Genomic DNA, 24,209 nt, shown 5'->3' on the forward strand with positions numbered 1-24,209 from the left:
CGTCGGACGTGCCATGCTGGCATTCATCACGCCCTGCCAGCTCTGCCAGACTTGGCCATCACTGCGAGCCTCTGGCAGGTGGAGATACTATACTTCATTCAAATGTCACTGCTACCGATGCGGTTGGTTTGGGGCAGCTCCCAACAAGGTGCTGCGCTGCAGCACGCTTACAAATTGTTCAGCTAAAAGAAAAAAAGTTTAAGGTTTCGGCTCGTACTGGCCCTGCCCTCCCCACGAAGCCCTCTGGCTTCCCCAGTGCGCAGGGAGAGGGTGGAGACTCCCCGGGGTGACGGAGCACAGGGAGCCCAGCTCCCAGCTCACTGCCGTTTTGCAGCAAACGTGATGAGACGGGTGGGACAATCCTGCCCTGCAAGCTGAGCGAGCCATCGGGGCTGCCTTCCTACACACCACGCTCTTCTCTTTCCTGGCTCCTGCTTCCCTTCCACCGCTTCTGCCACCTCCTCAGCAGCCCTGCAGTGCTGACCCAGACCTGCTGCTGGTAAGTGAGTCGGTAGCAGCAATTCAGCCTTTTTACTGAGATAGATTTAATTCGGTGTAGTGGCTTGCTTCCTCCTCCATGAATTGCCTTCTCTGCCATTGCTAAGGAATTAGATTCCTTAGAATCTAATTAGTGGCTGTTTTCCTCCAACAGCCAAGGAAAACACAGCAAAACACTTCCTTACCTTTTCCCAGCTTTTCAAGGGATTTTACTGAGAAATTTGGCAAGAAATTAATGAAAATATGTTTTATAAATTGGGGACAAAATCTTCAAGGCTTAAAGTAAAACCAGTAAAAAGGTGAAAAGTTAGAATATTTTGCACGAACTACCATACTCGGAGTTTGCCCATGCATATTAATACACCACAGATAACACACATGCAAATACCTGCACTGCTTACTCGCTCCCCAATTAACACACAGGGCTCTTTTCACAGAAGTTAGGTTACAAATCCCTAGTAAATCGGTTAGCAATTAACTTACAGATTGCCTGAATCGCATTATCCTTATTTACTCAAATGGTTTTAATGTCCTACACGTGAAAGAGGACTATATGGTCCTGGGCTGGCAGTACTAGGCTGTACCGTCCTCTTTGCATGCCCACATCCATTCTCTGGCCAGTCTACATCCCTGTAAATGCATGCAACTAAAGAGGGGAAAAAAAAGTATACTTACAAATTCTGTGAATTTATATGTATCCAAACTCTAAAACGCACATTTGTAGTACATACGGTACTGTTTCAGCTTGCAGGTTGCAAGACTAAACTTTGTACCCATTAGAAATAAGAAAAATAATAGCTCACTTAATTGTGGTTTCTCTGGCAGGTTCAAGTATTCACAAAAAGAAAACAGGCTATTTTTTTTAAAGGGTTTGAGACAGTTTCCTTTAGAAAACTGCTAAAAGCTTCTTGGGTCTCTCAAACTCTTCCTCCTTAAGTAATTTCTATGCTTATTCTCTATAGAGATGAAATGCCCTGAATAACTGCCGGGATTTAAAAAAAATCAATTAAAATGCACTTCTGAATTTTCCCATTTTACTACTACTCCTATGGTACTGTTTTTTGTATTTGAACTGCAAATCCCTCCAATACCAAAAGCTTTGCAGGAAGACTGGCAGGAATGAATGCTACTTAGTTTTTTATACAGACAGTGTATCTTAATGCATACAAATAGGTGTACTGAAATTGCTTGAAAGACCCCAGGTATGGTATTGCTGTGGTTCACGTAGGTTTAAGTCAATGGAACTCTGTGGTACCTTTTGTTGGTGGTTTATGTTTTTGTTTAGTGCCCCTGAATATGTAGGGAAAATGAGACTTTGTACTTTATAAAACTCACAAGAATACACAGGAAAGTGACCGTACTGAGTTTTATTTTCCATGTGTTGAAATAGCAGGCAAAGAGATTTCATTATAGTTTTTAAGGAAGCAGTTTCATTTTCCCATTAATAAAAGGTTAAATCTCAAGATCCAGTACTTTGCCTTCTGACAAAATTTTCTGAGACTAAATATCTCTGAAGAAAAGGTTTTTCTATTAGGCTTGAACTGAAATTGATGCTGAAATCAATGGCAATAAAAATATTTTAGAAAGAGTCAGGAAAACAAATTAAATTTGTAAAATACCCAAAGAGTTCATAAATTTTATATTTAGCTGATACAAAAATAATGTATTATACCCAGAGTTCATATGATGAGGATATGAAACTCTTTATCATATTAACAAATATTTCTGAATACAGCAGGCAGTACATATTGTCATTGAATCTCCTGCTCATTTCTGATCTAAAGTTGATATTTGTAAGTCATTGGCAATGAATCCTAGGAAACTTCATTTAAAGAATTTTAGTTTGCATAGAAATTGATTTGATTGATTAACATTCATAATTGTTGTTTCTTTGTCCTGCACATGCTCTGACTTAAAACGTTTCATGGCTGTATGTCATAATAAATGCAATAAATAATTTTTTAAACAAGGCCTAAAGTAATATTTTAAAAAATCCATTCCTAAGGAGCAATTGCAACAGCTGACAATTATGTTAGCTGTGAAGGAGCATGCCCCTGTATTCCTATGGTGAAGTTTATTGCTAGATGAGAAATGCAAAGGTTGGTTTGTAAAATACCAAACTGTTTATCTCACTGCAAGTACTTACCCCACAGTGAAAAAAGGGTCTCCAAAAAAGAAAAGCAAATCAAAAGCCTAACTCTAGCACACAGGCATTATTTTCACTGTTAGCACTTCATCTTCTCTCAGCACACAGTTAGCTGAGATCCAAATCACCATTCTCACAGGTTTACACGAGTCACTGAGGCAAAGACAACAGCTGCCCCGATCTCCTGTTGGCGACAGTCCTACTCAGAGGGAAAAGCTGGGTTATGGGACTTCCCAAGGCCCCTTCCCACCATCATGTCCAGAACTCTCTCATTTTGTCATTTCAAGGAGCTGTTGTGATGGGAGTCCTTGCAACCATTATGCTCCTTTGAGAAGAGAGAAGGCTAACACAGATTTCATAGAGAAACTGATAAATAACCAAGTTGTAAGCGAATGAGTATTCTGCAATTTCTTTCTGCAATAAAGTCTAGTAGCTCTGAAAGTGTAAAATGCTACTTTCAGTATTAACCTAACATGTGAAATAGAATTTTTTTACTTTGTTAAATGGCATATGCCCACAAATACACCTTTACCTGAAGAGGCAGCCATCAGGAGGAACAGCACACAGACAAATTCGTGTCTTCCACCTACAGCATCTCACCCTGTCACTGCAAGCAGCACAAGCACACGACAGCCATGAAGGGCCATGCCGATATACACCAGAGGTCCAGCTAGACCTGAATCCAACCTCTACTTATAGTTGCCAGTAACCAATGCCTTCTCAAGGGACAATATCAAAGAACGCTATTTTTCTCTGGCAGATTTGGGCAGTCAGTGGGCTCAGACCTTCCTGAACTGGAGGTTTTCCTGCCGACAGCTGTATTAAATAGCCATTGAGGGACTGTCTGCTATGGATATGTCCAATCCTTCTCGTAGCTGATTAATCTAGCTTCTGCAGTGTTCTTTGCAAAGATGTGTGCAATCTAATCATAACTCAATTGGTAAATTCAATTGGTAAATTAAATTTAACTTCAATGTACTGTCTGTTCTTAAGAACGACTCTGTGAAAGTAGTGTGATCCTGTATCTATGAAAATAGTTTCTGGTCTTGTGCTTATTGTCTGTCGGTCAAGTTCAGTCTGGAAGATTGAATCCATTTCATTCCTAAATGAAAAGTTTGTTTTCTAAAGAGCATTTCTGAAATTTCAGTGCAAGTGCTGAGTTAGGTTTTTATGCTAGTCTTTGGAAAAAACCAACAAACCCAAATGAAACAAAGAAGAATTTAACTATTCTGTTGATAATGCCTGAGGTCAGGCTACACCTCATACTCCCCCATTTGCTCATAACATTACATCAGTAATACTGAAACATTAAGCTGAGAAAAAAAATCTGATCAAGTAAAATACTGATCTAGATATCTTATAGATGCAGTGATATATCAAGGTATCTTATAGATGCAGTGATATATCAAGGTCAGAGTCACACTGTCATGTGAAGAATTCTGCACTCACATCGTGCTGCTGTTTATCAAACAGTTCAAGAAATTTTATAATGTCTGTCTGTGGTGTTTACTCTGTGGTTGAGTGTTTGGTACCTTGCTTGGAATGCTAGCAAACATCTGCTCAGTGTACGGTGAGACTTTACCTGAAAAGTTCCCACTGCGGTTCTGAATGCACATCTCTACTTTACCAAAGCATCCTTCCAAATGGCAATGATTGATGTCCAGCCAGATTAGCCCAGAAACTACTGTATAAATAGCCTTATAAGATTAGCTGCCTTCCTGTGGGTAGGTTAAGTCTTCTCCAGCACAAGCAGAGAAGAGTGTAAGCAGTTTATCAATAAAAGGCCTCCAGACTTTCAATGTTCCACATCTAACTGATGTTCAATTTACTCAAAATCCATTTTAGCTCAGATTAAAGCTAGTCCCATTGTAATTATATTTGGAACACAGTTTCTTTTCTTTGTAGGCAAATTGGGCCAAGATTACTCATTACTAAAACATTAAGACCTTACATTTTTGCCAGCACAGAAGACTGCAGTTTTGTCAGAAGAAGCAACCTTGGGCTAGATTTGGGATAGCATCGTTGGGAGACAGATGGACCAGCCTGTACATGCAGATAGGCCTGTTGCTGACAGTAGGGCTTCCAGCAGTTTCACTGCACTGATAGCCACAAAGGAGAGTTCAGCTGTTTGTCAAGCAACCTTAAGAAACCAACAAGATAAGGGCTTCTTTTTTTATGTGACCATATGACTGCATTAGATTAAATGGCTTTTTTTGCAAGGCTCGTTTTATTATCTGCTCTCAAATTCATTCAGTATGTCTGAAACGGCCTTCTTCCTTGCTGCAAGCAGTATAACTATGCTAAGGTATGGGACTGATAATCCCAGAGTCCCAGAGCTCCTAGCTGCTCATCTCCCCTCTCAGTTCCTATGAGCTACTGCATTACTAACATTTCCCCTAGTGACAATTAAAGTAATTAGACTCCGATGAGTCAGCATGATCCTGCCTTCCACCTAAATGACCATGTGCCATTTAGGAAGCACAAAGGGGACGAGTGTCTGCAGGCACAAGGGGCAGCTGGGGATGCCGCGATGGTGCAGGTGGATGGCTCACAGGCAGGAGCACTGCACTGTCACTGGCTGACAAGGAAGGTGAGATAGTTTTAACTATTCTACAACTACTGTCTAGTTTTTACATGGAAAGCAAATCTAAGGAAGAGAATTACTTGGCAGTGGTGTCAGTTTCCAAGTTCCCATACCCTTGGCAAAATTACTTTGATTAAAAAAATAAACCAACAATTTTTACATTTTGTTACCATTGCGCAGGAGCTAGAGGTAGGAGGAGTATCTTTACTTTCAAACCACCCCTTTAAAAGAGTATCTAATGGGCAAACTAAGCACATTCAAAACTAGAAAGAAGTCTGATGAAGTGGACGGGCAGAAGGCCAGGTCCTTTTGGACCTCAGTAATTTTAAGCCAATCTTTCAGTGAGTCACCTGTTGTACCCATGGTTTCTAACAAGCGTACAGTCTGTGTACAGACCTCTCTGCCAGGGGCAGCCCTCCAGAAAGAGCATAATGTCCTGCTAGTGCCCGCCATGAGAGGTACCTACTTCCTTGTACCAGGAGAACAGATGCAGTTGGTGCCTGTGGCCAGGTGCTGCCGCAGGGGGGCTCCTGGGGGAGGCCTCTGTGAGAAAGGAGCTGGGGTTGCCCCTGCCAGGTGCAGCCGCCTCCCACCAGCCAAAGCCGAGTGTGTCAGCAATGCTGGCAGTGCCTCTCTGAAAACCTATTTAAGAAAGGGTAAAAGATGCTGTGCAGCAGCTGTGAGAGAGGAGTGAGAAAATGTGGGAGGAACAACCCTGCAGACACCAAGTCAGTGAAGAAGGAGGGGGAGGAGGTGCTCCAGGCACTGGAGCAGAGATTCACCTGAGAGGGCATTTGGGTGGGCATCTGGTGGCCAGCCAAGTTCAACCCACCACAACAGACCGTCAGGGTGGAGGGAGACTCTTCTATCATCCTAACACTGCATGTGGTGTGAAACAATATGGCAGACCCAGCTCTGCATCAGCTCTGTGTCATCTCAAGGTCTGAGCCCACAAGACCCAAACGTCTATCTGAAAGAGAGAGACCTAGATGGACATCTGCAAGGCCCACAGCAGGTCCAGTGCTGAAGACTGGACCCACCAGACACATCTTTCCTCTCCATACCTAATCAAGTCTTCCTGCTTCCCATTTTTTTCATTTATAGAGGAAAAAAATGGCAGAAGGCCAGCCACACCTAAGTATTCAGATGTCAGACTTGAATACAAATGGCATCCCCAGCAGAAAGCAGTGCTCTCCAGACTTAGCCAGCAGGGGAGGAAGTGTACTGACTTTCCACAACATCTGCTACCATGTGAAGATGAAGACTGGGTTCCTGTGTTGTCAAAAAACAGCCAATAAAGAAGTTTTGAGAGATGTCAAGTACGTATTTAAACATCTCTTTAGAGTATGTGTGTGTTTTATTTCTGTCCGGACAGCTGAGTCCACTCATGTCACTGAACCACTAAGCACAATATACAGAATTCGATCAAGATTTAGAAAAATTACATGTGTGTATGGTTGCTTTGTGTTTGCTATCAGCTGTGCTTAAGCTTCCTGCTAGGCCCCACTGGTCCTCAGTCATTAGAGCTGAGCCTGTACACAGAGAGCTCACGCTGCTGGGCGCCATTTCCCCCGGCCCCAGGGAGGGACAGCTTTCCTGGCCACTATCAGCATGGGTGCACACAAGCCAGCTGTGGTCGTTTTACACTACCTGGCAAGCCTCCTAGTGTTCCATGGTGTTTAACTGAGATACCAACAGCCGGTCCTCAATGCTTGCGTCTCCTTCCCTGAGGTGCCCTTTGGGAAGGTTAATTGGGGGGTTTTAACTTAAAATGTTTAAGACAGCAATATAAATGAAGATTAGGTTAACTTTGAAGAGATGTAAAGTTTTCTCTTTTGGGGTTTTTATTTCCAACATTGAGCACTACTGCAGTAAAGGAATCATGTCATTATGGCCTTTGTTCAATGATCTATGCATCAAGTTTGCCCATTCACAGTTCAGTAGTTAAGCTAAGTGGCAAGTTCTCACACAACATGCCATTTGAAGTCACCCGTGACTTTCAGCTCCCTAACTCCAATTTCTATCATAAATATTCACCCTTTTGTGTGGCTCTGTCTGTCCTGCTCTTTGCCTATGCAATTTCCACACCTCCTAAACATAAGCTCTTAAAATCTTTCCTACTATCCTCAAGACTGTATGTTATGGTAACTTAATTGACAGACACTGGTCATTTGCAACAATCTCAGCAGGAGACCCCTCTTGTGGCTTATTGTAAAAGACCAATGTTTAACACACATGAATGCTTTCCCCTTTTAGAAAATGCAACATCTGCATTTGTTTTGTTACATATTTTTGTGCGTGTTAAAATAACATATAATGTAACATAATATATGTATAATATGTATGCTTCTTAATCTGTGGAACCATACATTTCCACAATAAGAAATTGAAGGAAACAAATATGCATCAGGAAGAGCAAAACCAAGCCTCCTAGGCTGCATGTCCTTAGACCCTAAGAACAGCTGTACTGGGCCAGACCCACAGCCACACTCAGATTGCTGTTACCTGGATTTCTGATAACAACCAGTACCAGACTGTAGTTCAAGATAAACCTGGTATCATAACATAAAGACAGGCACTTGTGTGTGCAGCGTGATTCTGGTGTACACCAAAGCTTGCTGAGCACAGATTTTAGGGGCTAGTCAGGAAAAATAGCAGCAACGCTTTCACATGCTTCAGCAAAAAGAAAAGAAAGGCAGCAGTGTTTCCATATCCTGTATCATTTCTATAGGGACTTTTCCTCAAATACTTTAAAACCTTTTCTATCTGGCTTTTGAGTTTCATGTGGCTTGAAGTCGGATACAGAGAAACCATCAATGGCAGCTTCTGTAAGTACAAACAAATCCCTAGTATGTTCTGTCTACAGGGACCGTTATTCTCTCTGCTAAGAGAATAATACCTTTAGAACTGAAGGTGGTTAAAGCGTGTGCTTTACTTCTAGAGATCCAGGAGGGTAAAAGCATGCATAGAGGTTTTGCTACCTTTTGCTCAAGTTTCTGTGTTGTCTTCATTATATGAAGATTAGTTCTTGAATTAGGAATAAAAATAAAGGTGGAGTTTGACTGATCATAAATATTGTTTGCTTCATTAATTCCAAAATTAATGGGATATGGAAGGTAGTTCTACAGATAATTTACACTAGCCTACCAGATGAAACACCAAGAGAGATAAAAACATCCCATCTATTTTGTAAAACCTATCTGTTTTGTCTTACAGTGGCATCATGAGACCAGGACTGAACGCAATTTTGGGACCCACTGGCAGTGGTAAATCTTCGTAAGTGCCCTCTTTGCCCTATACAGAAATTACACAAAGGAGAACATGAACGTGCACATATTTAGCAGTAATGGACAGATTTAGCAGTAAAGGGAAAGATTTTGTTTTCATTTAGGTCTGTGCAAATCTCACTGGTTTCTGAGAAATACCTGAATTCAAAAAAGACAATCAGCTTACATGACAAAGATATAATTAAATTTTTGTCCACACTTTCCTGATACACGATCTTTATTTATCATTCTAGATTAAGTTCATATTATTGAACAAATGGACAGCAATGCACTATGAAATAGCACAGATCTCAGTTCCTTAGGAAACCAGGACAAAAGAAACTCAGCCCTTGAAAACTGCTAGGGAGGGGTTTTCTAAATAGCAAATGTTTAACATGGGATGCTTTTATGTAACTGTTTCTTCCAGGCGCTGGGGTTGTGGTTCAGAGAGCTTACCTCCTACATGCTCATCTGACAAAGTAATCAACTTTTCTCCTAGGCTACTCGACATTTTGGCTGCAAGAAAGGATCCCCATGGGCTTTCTGGTGACATTTTGATCAATGGAGCTCCTCAGCCTGCCAACTTTAAATGTACCTCTGGATACGTAGTACAGGTAAGAAATTTTTATCACTCTATGGATTTTATTGTCCCCTTCTGACTGCAATTGTAAGAAGTTGCTGCAGTGTTGCAAGTACCTTGCCTTGATCCAAGAATCGAGACTGGTGCAGTAGCAACTCTCCACACATCCACCCTCACTGGGAAAGAGACTCTGCTTTGTATTTGAGTCTCTTTCCTTAATGCTCTACAGTCAACGGAGGCGGATGCTTTGGATCCGTCCTTGTTCTCCATTTGGGGGAACAGCCATAGGCTACCAATATGCATGGAGTATTTTCCAAATATGATGCTTTCTGGTAATATACAGCTTGTATCTCTGCTTGCCCAGGACAACGTCAATAAGTCCCATTCTAAGAAAACCTTTGTCCTGCGGGGGTGGGCTGGGGAGAAAGACATGTGAAGAACAAAAGAAGGAAAACTGCATCCCTATTTTAATTTCTTTCCACTCCCTACTACCTATGCTCAACTGCATGCTTGCAGTTTATCAAGACCTGAAGACGTGCATCCATGAAAACTCCTTATAAAAGTACAGTCAGCATGTTACAGAAACACGTAACCCTCAACTTCCTACATCTGACAGATTCCTCTTGCAAAAGACAAATAGCTAGTATCTAAAAAACCTACCCTCCTTCCTCCTTTGCTGAAACAAGCTTGGAAAACCTTCACTTTACCCCACATAGACCCAACCTCTCTTCTCCTTCCTTATCCCTGCTCTTACCTGCAGTGGACTGAGGCTACATTTAGAAACATACAGTGATAGCAACCTGAGTTGTACCGGCTCCTTAGGTCCCTTTAGCCCTTCCGTATCTCACTCAACACCTCCAAAAAATTGAATAAGGTAAGAATACATGAGGGATAGTTTTTAATATGTTGCTATTTATGCATTTTGATATCATGCATGATGGAGCATGTTCCAATATTGTGTTGCTTTATAAATAAAGGCATTTATAATTATGTGCATGAAATCAACTCTCTGCTATAATACAGGCATTGAAGATGCACCTTACTGCATGTCCTGGTGGTTGCTACTGTCCCTCTGCATGCAAGGACAACATAAAACACAGGTAGATGCAGTTGTCAGAGGAAAAAATAGAAATTGCTAAGCGACCACCAAGTATCTATTTTTTTTTTTTCATGAAGGATGATGTGGTGATGGGAACCCTGACTGTAAGAGAAAATTTGAAGTTCTCAGCAGCACTCCGTTTGCCAAAGTCAGTGAAGGAACAGGAAAAAAATGAACGAGTGAATCAGATCATCAAGGAACTGGGTTTGAGCAAAGTGGCAGATTCCAAGGTAAGGCGTGTAAATATGGTGCTTAAATCATGAACAAGTATTAAGTGATTTATTTAATTAACCAAATGGCTTAGCATGGCAGATAAAAGAAAAGTAAAATTAAACAGACTATTTCAGTAATACAATAATTAATAACATTTATGTATGGCAATCTGCACGGACTCTGCAATGATACTGCCATATGCTATTACATTGTGGGGAAAGGGAAAGGTAGTCTGTGGTTGGAGCAAAAGAGAACACCTCAAGTAATACTAACATTAAGAAATGTCCTACATGTAAGGTAACATCTACATCTGTACCTGAGAGTAGGGTCAAAATTTCTTACAACTCTTCCAAAATGCTGCCATATCGGTAGGATGCTGTTCACTTAAGTATTTGTTGTCAGGCCAAATGAGACAAGTTTCTTGTTTTGTGGCAGGTTGGCACACAGTTCACTCGCGGGGTGTCCGGAGGAGAGCGGAAAAGGACCAATATTGGGATGGAGCTCATCACGGATCCTGCCATCTTGTTTTTGGATGAGCCAACTACAGGACTCGATGCCAGTACTGCTAACGCTGTCCTACTGCTACTGAAAAGGTGATGGCCTGGGAAACAGCTTCCTGTTTTCACCACTCAACTCTGCTACATTTCAGTTGTATTTGACTTAAATTACAGTTAGAATGAGCAAACAGGGAAATCAGATGTAATTGTTTACCAGCAAGCCAAGGCTGCAAAGAGGATAGGAAAAAGGCTGTATGAACTCTCTCGCTCCAAAGCAGCTGCTCACAGCAGTACACAAAGTGCCTTGCACAAAGCGTGTGCATGCCGGCACTGCAGTTTGTCTGTGATAGCTGTCACAGACAGCTTCATTTATTTTCATGTCTACCTGGGCCAGAAAAGTGATTAAAATCCCTGTGGTACAGTCTGGTAAGGTGATTGATTTCAATATGGATGGTAGGTAGAACACAGCTAGCTGTTTCCCCATCACAAAATATCAGGCCAATCTTTGTGAAAACAAGCACAACACACTCTCTATTTGCAAATTTTACATCATTTTGCATTTACTACAAGCAAAGAGGACTCAAATGCCTCTCTCCAGAGCTTTCTGTCTGCATCAAAATCTTCGCAGAACCTTCCCCTCCAGCAACATTCCCAGCAAAAGGGAACTTTCTTTTCTCACACAGACACTATAAATATAACCTAAATATTTTCTTTTTCTTTTTTTTTTTCCCCTTCCCCCTCCCCTCTCTGGCACACCAAGTTAATCCAACTTAACCAAGGCTTAACTGAACTTGCAAATTCTCTTATCTAAATGCTGAACCAACTTGCAAAGCTAACATCTCTGTCATTCTTCACTTTACATTCAGGATGGCAAAACAAGGAAAAACAATAATCTTCTCCATCCACCAGCCTCGGTACTCTATATTCCGACTGTTTGACAATGTGACACTGCTGGCTGTGGGGAGAGTGCTGTACCATGGGCCCACTCAGCACGCCATCGAGTACTTCCAGTCTATCGGTGAGCACATCGCACAGCAGGGCCAACTGCAGCAACATCTTTAGTTTGCACTAACTTGAATAAAATGCCAATAGCGCGTGATCAGAATTGGGCATAGTGTGTAGCAGCAAGCCCAGGATTCTAACAGGCTAAGCATTTCTCTTGGTGTTTCACCTCTTGATGCATGTGCAGATTTGGATGATTAGGGCTGACCTCTAATCAACTGTTCCTGGGCACATCTTAATTAGACAAAGCACAGGCTAGGGTTGAGAAGGGCACATTGCCAGCTGTCACCTTGCTTTCACTGAGAGAGCTGTCCGGCAGTGCCGTTCATCTCTTGGCTAAGCACAGACCTTTTGAAGCCTGTAATGGCTGCTCAATGGGCAGAATGGCGTGGCTGTGTTCATGACAGCTACACAGTCTTCTGCCAGTCACACAACCGCCGCTTAGGGCTTGTAATGCTGTTACCACAGGCTACGAGTGTGAGCCATACAACAACCCTGCCGACTTTTTCCTGGACATCATTAATGGAGACTCCACTGCGGTGGCAATGAGCAAGACCGATGAAACTAACACAGGTATGAAACCCAGAGCTGAGTGAAATTATCATAACATGTATTTTGCCAGAAGGTGTCCAGCACAACACAGAAAAATCACTTACAGATATCAAACAACCAATAACCATGTTGTACAAGCGTACGGTTATTTGTATGCATGAGAGTATTACGTACTGCTGACCCGTATTGCTTTAAAGGAAAAAAAAAACCCCAACACACCATTCCTAAATAATTTTTGTTTATACGTGGAAAATAATTAGCATAACCTGAATAAGTACCAAATTCACATACAGCCCTAGTATATAAAATATTTCTGTCTATGCAAGAATAGTTTGCCTCTCATAAATAGGTATTTAGTAATTTATCATTGCTACCCATTTCCTCATAAACTGACCTGTATACTTTTGTGTCACACTCAAATTACAAGATGTTAAAGGTGAAAGAATATTTTCCTGTGTTGAAGTTATAATGTCTGGGAATATAAGAAACTGTTTTGTTACCTCTCAACACAGAGAAACTGCTGCTGTCATCTTCGAGGCAAACCAGCTGAAGTCCTGCAGAAGCAGAGATGATAAACCAGGACAATTGTTCCAGTTAGGGACATAATTTGATGCAGTTATGACTTGTATTTTTTAACCTAATGCAATGGTTTATCTGTTATGAAATTACTGTTTTCCTTCCTCTGAGTAGGGTGGGAAGAGGGGCCAGACTTCCCTGAAGTTGTGGTAAGGCAGAAATTACCCCCAAACTAAGAAATCAAATCTCACTTACGTTCAGTAGCATGCTTCTTCATCCTGTCTGTTGCTACTCATTAATAGCATGCTCTCTTTTCACATGAATGAAAAGGGAAGTGAAATAATGAATATGCTATGTGCCCAAACACAGTTTCCCTATATCTTTACCAAAGAAGCAACCAGCATTTTACAAAAATGCTGTATTCAGGGTCTAATATTACAGCTAGCAACACACATTGTATTTGTCATTGGAAAAGCACACACTGGACTACAGTTGAGAAAAAAAGGAGCTCCAGCTGAAATTTCTTTATGACTGACTCAAAAGTTTGACTGACATGCAGGATTACCTGGACTTAAAAGTCTAGGAGGTCTAAGATTATCTCATCAGATCTGCAAAGCAGGTCACTTACAGAAAGCAGGGGTGGAGGTGGGGGGATAGGATCACTTTTTGATTAGAAGTCAGATTGAAGTTTGAAACTGGCAGCATCTGCAGACAAGGGTTTACTTAGTCAGTCTACTGTAACGCTGCTGCCTGTGGGACAGGTTGCACAGCCAAACACAGAGGTTTGGTCTTATTTATACCAACTCTTTTGAATTGCATGCTGTGAGACTGAGTGCAATGAATCACTGGAACTAAATGTACGTATTAATTCTTCTGGTTCATTAGTAACTCTCCCACCCCAACATAACTCTCCTGGCTTAACTCCTAAACAATCTTCCCATCCCTTACAGAAATGGTGATATTTCTTTTTAATCTTTTCAGCAGAGAGCACTGAAGAACGCACTGACTATGATAAAACCTTGGCTGAGAAGTTAGCAGAAAAATACTCCAACTCTGCCTACTACCAAGAAACAAAAGCAGTATTAGAGAATATTTCTTTGGGAAATAAAAAGAAAACAAAAGCCGTTTTCCGACAAATCACGTATGCCAATTCCTTCCTTCATCAGCTGAAATGGGTGTCCAAGCGCACATTTAAAAATCTGGTAGGAAACCCTCAAGCTTCCATAGCTCAGGTAACGCTATTTGTATCTACCCTTTTGTGGTATACATTGAATTTATTCCACTCCTGTATTAGGTAAGTCATTGAGATGGTTTTGCCTCTTGATCTTTTGACTGCAGTAAGCATCTGAAAAAAGAGTGTTCAAGGTCTGGAAATCTGATTCACTAGAAGGTGTCCTGAATGCTCCCAAATGAGCAGCATGAGGGACTGTTCAGTAATTAATTTTGGACTACTGAAAGACTTTGGGAGGCAGGATCTTTTCCAGCAGGGTATTCTGCTGCTCCCGGCCAGGAGCAGATTATCTCCCAAGTAGATTCACACATCTGCTCAGGAACATTCTTCAGACTTGACTCTAATTGTCCGGGATTGGTACTGTGGGGTTTGGCCTCAAATCTTCTCCCCCACCAGGGAAAGTTAACTTGCACAATTAACTATACTTCCATACTTAATTAAACTTCAGCACACAGTGAAGTGCTGGCAGTTGGCTCAAGTGTAAAAATATTTTCACAGTCTTATAATGTGTGTGTTGTTTGGGCATTTGACTGTTCGTAATGGCAATGATGTCTTCTGGAGAAGATGTGATGAAGACCACAATAGGGTCTAACACCTGCCATGGAAGATGAGCATGTTCTACATGACTGGCCCTGTTAGTGCTGCTTTTTCAGAAGAATCCACACCAAAAGTGTTGATTTATTCAAAGCTGCACATTGCCTTCAAAAATAAAGAATGCCTGGCTGACCCGCAAAATGACTAATCCTCAGGAATCCCCTAATTCATGAGCCAAACTCTGCAGACCCAGCACCAGCAAAACTCCCAGTGCAAGTCTCAGCAATTCTAGAGGAACCAATAGAAAAATTGGTCCTGAGCCAGGGATATAAATTATCTTCATCATGTTTTATACAATGAGTGAACAAACAGCCAGTGTGGAGGGGAAATCAGTCCAGAATCCCTGAGGTTAAAAGGCTTTGAGTATTTGTGTGTGCGTCTGTATGTTGATACTATGGAGATCCTTAATAATTGCTTTGTAAAAGCTTGACCTTGTGACAAGAATTAGACTCTCAAGGATCTTGTAATACTCCAAGGTTAATGGTCCTGACTTGTTTCTCACAATCTTTTCTATCTCCCCACCCTCATTAGGGATGGATTTTACAAGCATTCTTTGAGAGGTACATGGCTCATTAAGCCTTTTTTTCATTAATCTGCTCCAAACTGGTCTTGATATGATCCCTGCTTTCCACTGCAATTGGCTTAGGAGCTGAATTATCCCTGACATTTGCTCCTTTCGGCAGGATCTTAGTTATAGGGTACCATGGATCAAGGGGTTTATGGTATTATGATTCATGCATTGCTCACACTTAAAAATGACAGAACCACCTGATACCATCAGTTTTGCTGAGATTTTTGTCATTTGCATTTAGCACTAAAAAGTGTGATGTACATACTTAAGTCTTTTAAATTAGATCCTTGAGGCAGCTGCTATCTTTACTATTTAAATTGTGTTATAGACTGCAAATGTCAGTATACCTATGGCCCATAGCATCTTGCTCTTGTAAAAAACAATCTTGTGAATAAGATGTGTGATAGAGCCCAGCAATTACACACTGTGGAGCATGAAAATGAACTGTCATCTCCAAGCCAGGAGTCAGGAAAGACTGCTTTCAGCTATTGGTTGCTGAGCTCAGAGTAACACTGAGATGGCTCCAGAGAAACCCCCACAGCAGCACTGCACTGAAGAGCTGTGGTCAGCCCTAAAGCTGAAGTTACCCTCGTCACTGACAGCAGACAGGGGAGTCACTGACTGTCCCAAGGAGGATGAATGGTGGAGAGTATCAGCAGGGAGAAAGGAGTGATGTTGCAATACATCACCAATTAACTTGATCACGACATCCAAGAATGGCTGAAACAGTGTTGGGGGAAAGGAGCTTGGCTGAGGTGCACATGATGCTGGGGTTCCTCTAGGGATAGGTGTTATTTACTCTTTCTAACCAGCCCCGCCAAGCCCCTACTATTGTCCTCCTTCCATTGCTGGTGTTAGCACCCTCCCAGCACTCCCAGAGCAGTTCCCTCAGGTCATAGATCTGGCCTGGCAGGAGGTCAGGGAAAAGCTGGGATACTGTTGCAGGAACGTCCCTCCTGCCAGTGCCACCACAGAAGAGCCAGCAGCAGCTGAAGCTCCTGTACTGTCCCTCCTTTCTAGCCCTCTCAGTGCCTTGCCTGCATGAGGCAGCAGTGGCTGGCTGCCACTGAAGGCAGGTGGCACTGGGAAGCTGTTGTCTCCCAGACACCTCTAGAAGAATACCGTGGCACAAAACTCAAAGTACTGCTGTGCTGCAGGTTGCTAACCGCCCCATCAACTCCCTTCCCAGCGTGGATAGCTTTTCTGCTTTCTGAAAACATTTCCTGTCAATCCACACTAACACACTACATCTTTCAAAAAAACTACCGAAGCTTTAAAAGCAATGAGAATAATACTTTTCTTTTCTTTTTGATGTTCAGCTGTGTGTTACAGCTTTCCTGGGACTGGTTGTAGGTGCCATTTTCTTTGGACTTAAAGAGGACTCCGCTGGACTACAAAACAGGTTAGTCAGTTTAGGTAATGGATATCAAAAAATTTGATAAAGCTCCCTCATGGTTGCAATAGGATAATGAACAGCTTGGAGGCTGAGAAGGAACCCATAAGCTCTTTGTGAAATATACCTACCTCTTTAAAGCAAATGATTCCCTTCACATCACTAGGTAAGGCCAAGCCTTCATTAGTTACTTCGAAGTCAGAATATTCTTCTGCCTTTAGGAAGGTCCCTGCAGAACTGAGAGAGGGATGCAGTTCTGCCCTCCCATGCTGTAACCTGGACAAGCAGTCCAAATGAAGTGAGTAACGCTGCTTCTGTAGGATGACATTTTTCAGTGTCAGTCAGGTTGCTGAAAACACTGAACAGCAGACAACATATTAAAAAGGCTTAATTCAGCATGGCAGCATTTTAACTTCTTTTCTGCAAAGATTTCCCCAGGATAAAAAGATTAAAATATACAGACTTGGTTACATAAAACTGGGTAACTAAAGCTTTGATCTTGCAACTGCTTCTATATACACACTTGAGTTTACCAGCAGTAAGTCAGAAGGTGTGCGTAAAGCTAGATTTTAAAATTATTCTAGTCTATGTATCAGTTTGACAGCTGTATGTACATGACCCGACAAATGCATTTGCAACTAAGAAAGCTCTGGGTTCTTAGTCTTGAAACACTTCATAGCATTTACTTAAAAATGGCCCAGTTTTAAACTGAATATGAAAGTGTGAAAGCAAAGCCTTAAATTTTAGTGGAAAACGTGAAAACAACTTTTCGCATTGCTAATTCAGTTCCTCACAGTTTACATCAGGCAAATGCCTCAGAGACTGAGATTTTTTTAACGTGTCTGGAAAATACATTTTAAAAAAATAAGGAAAATAAGTTCATTTTCTATCCTTTGACTGTATCACTGAACATCCTGTCCTTGCATGTGAATAACAAATACTGCCCGTACCTTGTCTACTTCAGGCTTGTTACAGACTCAGACTTGCAGCCAAGCCTCTTCCTGTGGAATTTGGGATGGGAGGTCACATACTGCTGAGCTCCATGCACTATGGTCAGATTTACATACGCTGTAGTGGAAACACTACATTTACATCACATTTTTAATAACAGCTTGCTGTTTTGCTTTTTGTAGAGTGGGTGCAATGTTCTTTCTGACCACCAACCAGTGTTTCAGCAGCATCTCAGCTATTGAACTCTTTGTTGTGGAAAAAAAGATATTTATGTAAGTAAAACATACAAAAAGGTTATCAGGGACTACTGTTAGAGAGTTTGTTTGCCCTGCTGTAGCTAATTGTCATTTAAATACAACTAGTGCAGAGTTTTCAAATTATTTCACTGTTAGTGCTCATTGCAGAGGTACTCTTTGAGCCTGTCAGTGAGTTGTCTACAAATCCCCCAAACGGTACCTATAATTGCAAATGGCTCACAGTTTAAAATTATTAACATATGTAGGACCCCTCCCCCCCCAATACTCAATTTAGGAATTGATTAGTAAGTTTGTGACTTGCTAGTGAGGACAGTAAATACTATCTAACTGGATTCTTTAAAGCTATGCAGATTACACTGTACAGAAAAGGAAATTATTTAAGCTTTACCCTCTCTCTGTTCTGACAACATGACACTTACTAAAAATTATGTGCACAAGTATCCATATTCATTTGCATATGAAAATGCCACCATTACTATAGTATGTGGCTCACTGGACATTTGCATTACAGCCTAACCATGAAAGAACTCTTTTTTTCCAGTTTGATCTAGAATTCATTTGTCTCCAGGCAAAAATAATCTTACTGGTTTTTAGTGATGAAAATTGTAATATGCTGTATATATCTCTGTGTTCCAGACATGAATATATCAGTGGGTACTACAGAACATCTGCATATTTCATCTCAAAGCTAATGGCTGATTTAATACCCATGAGGACTATACCAAGCATCATCTTCACCTGTATAATTTACTTCATGTTAGGCAAGTATGGTCTCCTACAGTCCTATTACAACCTTCTCAATAAATCAACAAGGCACTCACATTTTATGTATGTGCATGTATATTTATATAGGCTTAAGCAGCACATTGGCACAGCAGTGGTTACCATGCTTGCTTTTAGCATACCATGCTGTTTACAGAAAAGACACACTTTCAAAGACTTAAGTATTCATGTCAGAATCTGTGACATGTCTCATCTCCACTGTCCCTAGAAGGAGGTGTGCCATAACCATTTCTACATTGGTTTGATTTGTTCCTTTTAATTTATGGCCATCTTAGCTTCCAGTGACTTTTACAAGATACTTTTTCCATCCTTGCAAGAACAGCTATCAAAGAAAAAGTTTTGTTTTAAGAGCTTAATACTGTGCAAATTAATATCAGCTTGTTCTTTTTGGTGAAATGCCTTCTGGTTAGTGAGCAGACTTTGAAAATTGCTGGCACCAAGTTTTACAACTCTAGACCGCCTTCAAACATCTTCCTCAAAACACATCCCAAGCAGGCCATTTTCCTAGGGTAAGGTTTCAGATCACAACATCCTTTTGGGATGTCCCAAAAGCTGGAAAGTGCAAGCAAAATTTAAAATAATTACAGTTTGCTTTGGTCTGAGTTTTTTTCTCTAAGGAACAGGAAACAAGTCTGCACCAGCAAGAGGCTCTCAGACTGCGAAACTGGAGTGAGATAGACCTTGCTACCAAATCCATAGATGCCCAAAGGCCACTAGGTCTATTAAGAGAGCTCTCTGCTGGAAACAAGCAAAATGCTGTACTACTACTGCTCATGGAAGTGCTCTAGAAATCTGTCCTTCAATAGACAACTTGAAGCCACAGCGAAGCCTTCACCTTGGACTGTGTGGAGTACATTACTGTAACTTCTACCCATTCTGCTATCTCCAGTGTTGCTGCAGTTACAGGCATACTACTTATTCAGCCTGTCCTCTGTTAACAGGGCATACACATATGGGCTGTCACAAGCTCCACTCCAGTCTTAGGTCTCAGTGACATAGCCTATGCTGTCAGAAAAAATGTATTCTGTAGGCAGGATACACTACGTAAGTCAGAATAGTGTTCAAGTTATGGTAGAGCTTTTGGCAGGATCATACTGAAACTCTTCTTGTTTTGATCTTTAAGGTTTGAAACCAACAGTAGAAGCCTTCTTTACAATGATGTTTACCCTTATGATGGTGTCCTATACAGCCACTTCTATGGCATTAGCCATTGCAGCAGGACAGAGTGTGGTCGCTGTAGCAAACCTGCTCATGACTATCACATTTGTTTTTATGATTGTGAGTAACATTATTCAGTTTTGTAGACTGAATCCTGAAATCCTAGAAATGCTGAAATCTAGAAATCTAGAAATCCTACCAGCACAGAGTTCAGCTGAATTCTGCAAAAAACTGTGGGGTTGAGCATGTCAAATATCCTGGTTTGTCTGATTTGACTATTCTGATACTGTGGGGTCGAATATTCTGATTTGTCCTTTTAACTAACAAGGACCGGGGACCTGGGTGCAAGGGAGAGGGAGAGTAGTTCCTTGGCCCTCTTCTCTGAGGCTCTGGCAACCAGCATACTGCCTGGAAAGCAGAAAAGTGGCCTAGAGCTACATTTCATTCCTTTGCCTTTAGCTTTGGCCAAAGACCAATTTGGCTGGCTGAGGACAGGATCTGCAGCCTCCTGCTCTCTGAGACCACTACCATAGTTGCCCTCCTCAGCTGCAGAGCCAACCATCAGGCATGTTAGAACTGGACAACACACAAACAGCTGCAGTTCGAAGACAGGCACCATAAACAATAAAGCAGTGCTGAACCAACAGCCCAAAAACATGTTGCCTCAGACTCAGGGAACACAAGGAAAAACCAAGTGCACACGTCCAGCAGCTCCACACACGCAAGTAACAGCAGACAGTTCATGTGAACCCATGTGGGAGCCACAGACGGGAAGCATCCGGGTTTAATGCGTAGGTGAAAGTATTCCCCATTACTCATTTCAGGCGAAGGACCACATGGGGTTATGGCCCAAAGCTGGGTAACAGAAATGATTCCTTCCCTCTCCCCTGTTGTTCCACTGAAAGAGTTTCTTCTTTTAGAAATGCATTCCTACTTGTTTTTAATCTGAAGAAGCAAAGTCAAGAGCTAGAGAAGAACACATGGTAACAGCATGTAATTTCTAATTCGGTTTTGTTGTTGTTGTTGGGGCTTTTTTGTAATCCTTGCCTCTAGATTTTCTCTGGGTTGCTGGTCAATCTCACAAGCATCATGTCCTGGCTCTCCTGGCTCAAATACTTTAGCATCCCTCGATACGGAATGACAGTAAGTGCTGTATTTTCCTGGGTACAGACTTGGAAAAGCTTTGCTAGAAAGAAATGTCTTTACTCATGATAAAGAAAACTCCAAACTTTATGGGCTAATGAGCAAAAGGTAAGTTAATTAAATACAGCAACCTCAGAACATAGTGCAGTATCTTCAAACAAGAAAGGCTCCTCATCAACCAGCACCCACTGCTGTTTAGAAGAGCTCATTTCTGTAACTTGGAAACACCTCATATGAAAGGAACACTAAACAACTACATCCACTGGAATGCAGTTGGATGAAAATGGTACACAGTAAAGAACAATGTTATCCCTAAAAAACAATTCTTCTCTTTTCCATCAATCAAAAACTTGTCAAGTTAAAACTTTTCTCCTAATTTTTGATAATTTTAGCCAGGGTGATGTTTCACAGAGAAATTTGGGCTTTAATATACCTGTGCAGAAATAGTCTAGCCTGAGGGAGGTGTTAAAGCTTGGTGACACGCATGCATTACAGGATGTGGACTGCATACATTTCTCTCTTAAAAGAATCCTGCTGCTCGGTTAAAAAAATGGGGATTTGACCAACATAATAAGTAGCGATACATTTTTAGAATAAATTTGAATTGAATTATATCTCATCTTGTTAATGTATCATTCCTTTACCTACTAATTTCTGTTGTCATTGTTTCTTTTATTTTAAAAGGCTTTACAAATCAATGAATTGACTGATCTGAACTTTTGTAGCAGCAGTAACGACACAAATTTAATCAGCAATGATAACTATCGACAGCTAAGCCGGCCGTAAGTATTTTGGTACATTAAAATGAATCCCACCACTAGTAAGTTAAAAAGTCCTAAAGCATTAGTCTGTTTGTGAGATACTCAATGACGACCAGCAGAATCTGAGAGTTTTTATATCGGAAATGAAGTTTTGACTGGGTTTTTGCATTCTGTCTGCAGAGAATATTTGGCTTATTGTCATATTTAGTATTTATAACACTATAAATAAATGACATTATGCTTCTCACTTTTCTTTAAACTGTGTTTACTGAAACACACACACACGCACTACAATTATACAGCCTCACAAAATCCATTTCAGCTTCCTCTAAGAAACTGACTGTAGCTACAAGAAAAACAAATTTAAAAATAGAAAATAAAATAGTAACATATAGCTGGTGTTTGCCTGGCCTATTGTAGACATGAAATCACACTACAACTTCCTAGATATTTCAAACCGACTAAGTTTATAAATGTGTGTGTATTTATCCATAGGTGGTGCACAGGAAATGAGTATCTGAAAAATCAAGGCATTGATGTGAGTAGCTGGGGCCTGTGGCAGAACCACCTGGCTCTTGCCTGCATGACAGTAATATTCCTTACCCTTGCATACCTGAAACTGCACTTCATGAAGAAGTTCTCTTAAAACCAGAATGAAAAATGCAATTCTCACTGTTCAGTAGTTTGATAAACTGAGTGTGCAACTGACTTGATTTTCTTTGAAGAGACCTTTCTTTGTACTTCTGTTTATGGTTACACAAGTCAGCAATGTGAATGCCATCCCTGTGTATTAAATACTTAGTATTAATGTACTTTGCTGAAATGTCTAGCATGCCTCAGTTCTCTCTGCCATAAAAAGTGTACAACTATTCATTTTTTCAAGAGACTATTCAGTCTTTCTGCATGTTCTAGCTACAAATTTGTTAAACAATGAAACTAATATTTAATAGCTTAACCTGAAAAAAAATAGTTCCATACTTTAATTAGCACCTACATTCACTGGCAAGTAATTCAGTCCAAAGGGATGCTTATCAGGACACCAGTGCAGTCTCAACTGCTAATGAGGTCACAGTCTATGTGAGACAGCAACAAAAACACCTTCTCCATCCCAGTGCATGTCTCATGCCCTTTGCTATTTGGGAATTGCTACTGCTCTAGAATGTACTTGATTGAGCCCATCAAGTTTTTTCTTACCAAGCTCAAGTGATAGAAACGCTTTTTTAAATAAAGGTGACTGTGTACTTACTTGCTTTGCCAGTTTGCATAATCCTTGTACTGAAATTTGCATTTTCTCTGCATAACTGCAAGTCATCTTCACTGTCCTGTTATTGCTGCTATCCTGAGTTCTTAAGTCTTTTTTATGGTGACCAATGTCAACTGTACAGCTAATCAGGATGGAACCACATTTGTAGGAGCCCACAGGTTGCAGTGACCCTTTCCTGGCCGGCCAGCGTTTCTCCTGGCCGTACGCAGCAACAGTAGCGCAACTCCTTCTGCGTGGTACAGATGCGGCAGCACTTCCAACAAGGATCTCTGCCATTATCGCTCCCCGTTATTATTATTTCATACAATAAAATTTGCTCTGTTTTAAAGACCTGTTGCTTACTTTTGGCCATGGCCTATGGACTCCTTACCAGTCATCCCTGCTCTTGAGTTTATTTAGGAGGTGCACATGCAGCACGGTAACGTTACAGGGGAACCCTCGCCCAGCTGTAGGACTTCCCCAGCATACCTGCCATCTCCTACCAAAACCCCACACGCGCGGCTTTTCCTCTCTGTCTTGTAGCTGACCCGGTTTTCTCCTTGTACGCAGCCTCTGCATTGTAGTTGAACTACCCCAGCGGCCCCGAGCCGAGGTTCTGCCCTGTGAGACGACAGAGAAGGGGAGAATGCGGCGCGTGGCGCCGCGTGGGCCCTGTCGCGCGCGCCCACGCCTTCCGCCGGCTCTCGGTTACAAGGCGCTACCCGAGGGCGGCGGTGATACGTCAGCGCCCGGCCAGTCGTTAACCGTTAGTCGGCAGGCGCGCACCGCCCCCCACCCCCCGCACCGCAACCAATCACCGCCGCCGCCGCCGCCGCGCCCGCTCCTCTGAGGAGAAGAGGCGGGAAGGGGAGGAAGGGGCTGTCGCCGCCGGGCTGGGCCGCTTCAGGTGCCCCTCGCTCGGCCGGCCAGTGCAGGTCCCCGGGTGGGCTGCTGCCCGGGCAAACGCTGGGCTGTGCTCTCTGAACGCAGGTGCTGGGCGTAGCGGGTCCCTGACTGACACGTGTTCAGCTGTCGCCTGAAGATCCATTTAATGATATGTGTCATAAATTGCGACCACAAGGGATCATAATCCAATTAAAATTTTATTAATTATAGCAAGTAGAATATGAGCAAATACAGCGCTGGACGGCAGGGGAGTCTGCGCTCCACC

The 24,209-nt window shown here is 41.8% G+C and overlaps 1 protein-coding gene across 4 annotated transcripts; it reads left to right on the top strand.

The window, feature by feature from the left end:
- Positions 1-256: 256 nt before the first annotated feature.
- Positions 257-23,182, top strand: ABCG2 (ATP binding cassette subfamily G member 2 (Junior blood group)). Of its 4 annotated transcripts, none has more exons than XM_049814848.1 (16): positions 257-499; positions 6,335-6,547; positions 8,445-8,504; positions 8,994-9,108; positions 10,251-10,403; positions 10,822-10,979; positions 11,750-11,901; positions 12,354-12,458; positions 13,935-14,185; positions 16,669-16,751; positions 17,876-17,965; positions 18,587-18,711; positions 19,857-20,011; positions 20,945-21,034; positions 21,719-21,816; positions 22,291-23,182. In XM_049814848.1, the coding sequence occupies exons 2-16, from the start codon at positions 6,342-6,344 to the stop codon at positions 22,439-22,441; spliced, it is 1,992 nt and encodes a 663-aa protein (XP_049670805.1). In that variant the 5' UTR covers positions 257-499; positions 6,335-6,341; the 3' UTR covers positions 22,442-23,182. The 4 variants fall into 4 exon arrangements, with proteins under 4 accessions (XP_049670805.1, XP_049670806.1, XP_049670804.1 ...); XM_049814847.1 differs by lacking the exon at positions 257-499 and adding an exon at positions 4,767-5,234 and having other exon boundaries at positions 6,333-6,547; positions 13,938-14,185; XM_049814846.1 differs by lacking the exon at positions 257-499 and adding an exon at positions 4,768-5,234 and having other exon boundaries at positions 6,333-6,547.
- The last annotated feature ends 1,027 nt before the right edge of the window (positions 23,183-24,209 follow it).

This window comes from Accipiter gentilis, chromosome 12 (genome assembly GCF_929443795.1).
Source record: "Accipiter gentilis chromosome 12, bAccGen1.1, whole genome shotgun sequence".
Classification (NCBI taxonomy): Eukaryota; Metazoa; Chordata; class Aves; order Accipitriformes; family Accipitridae; genus Astur; species Astur gentilis.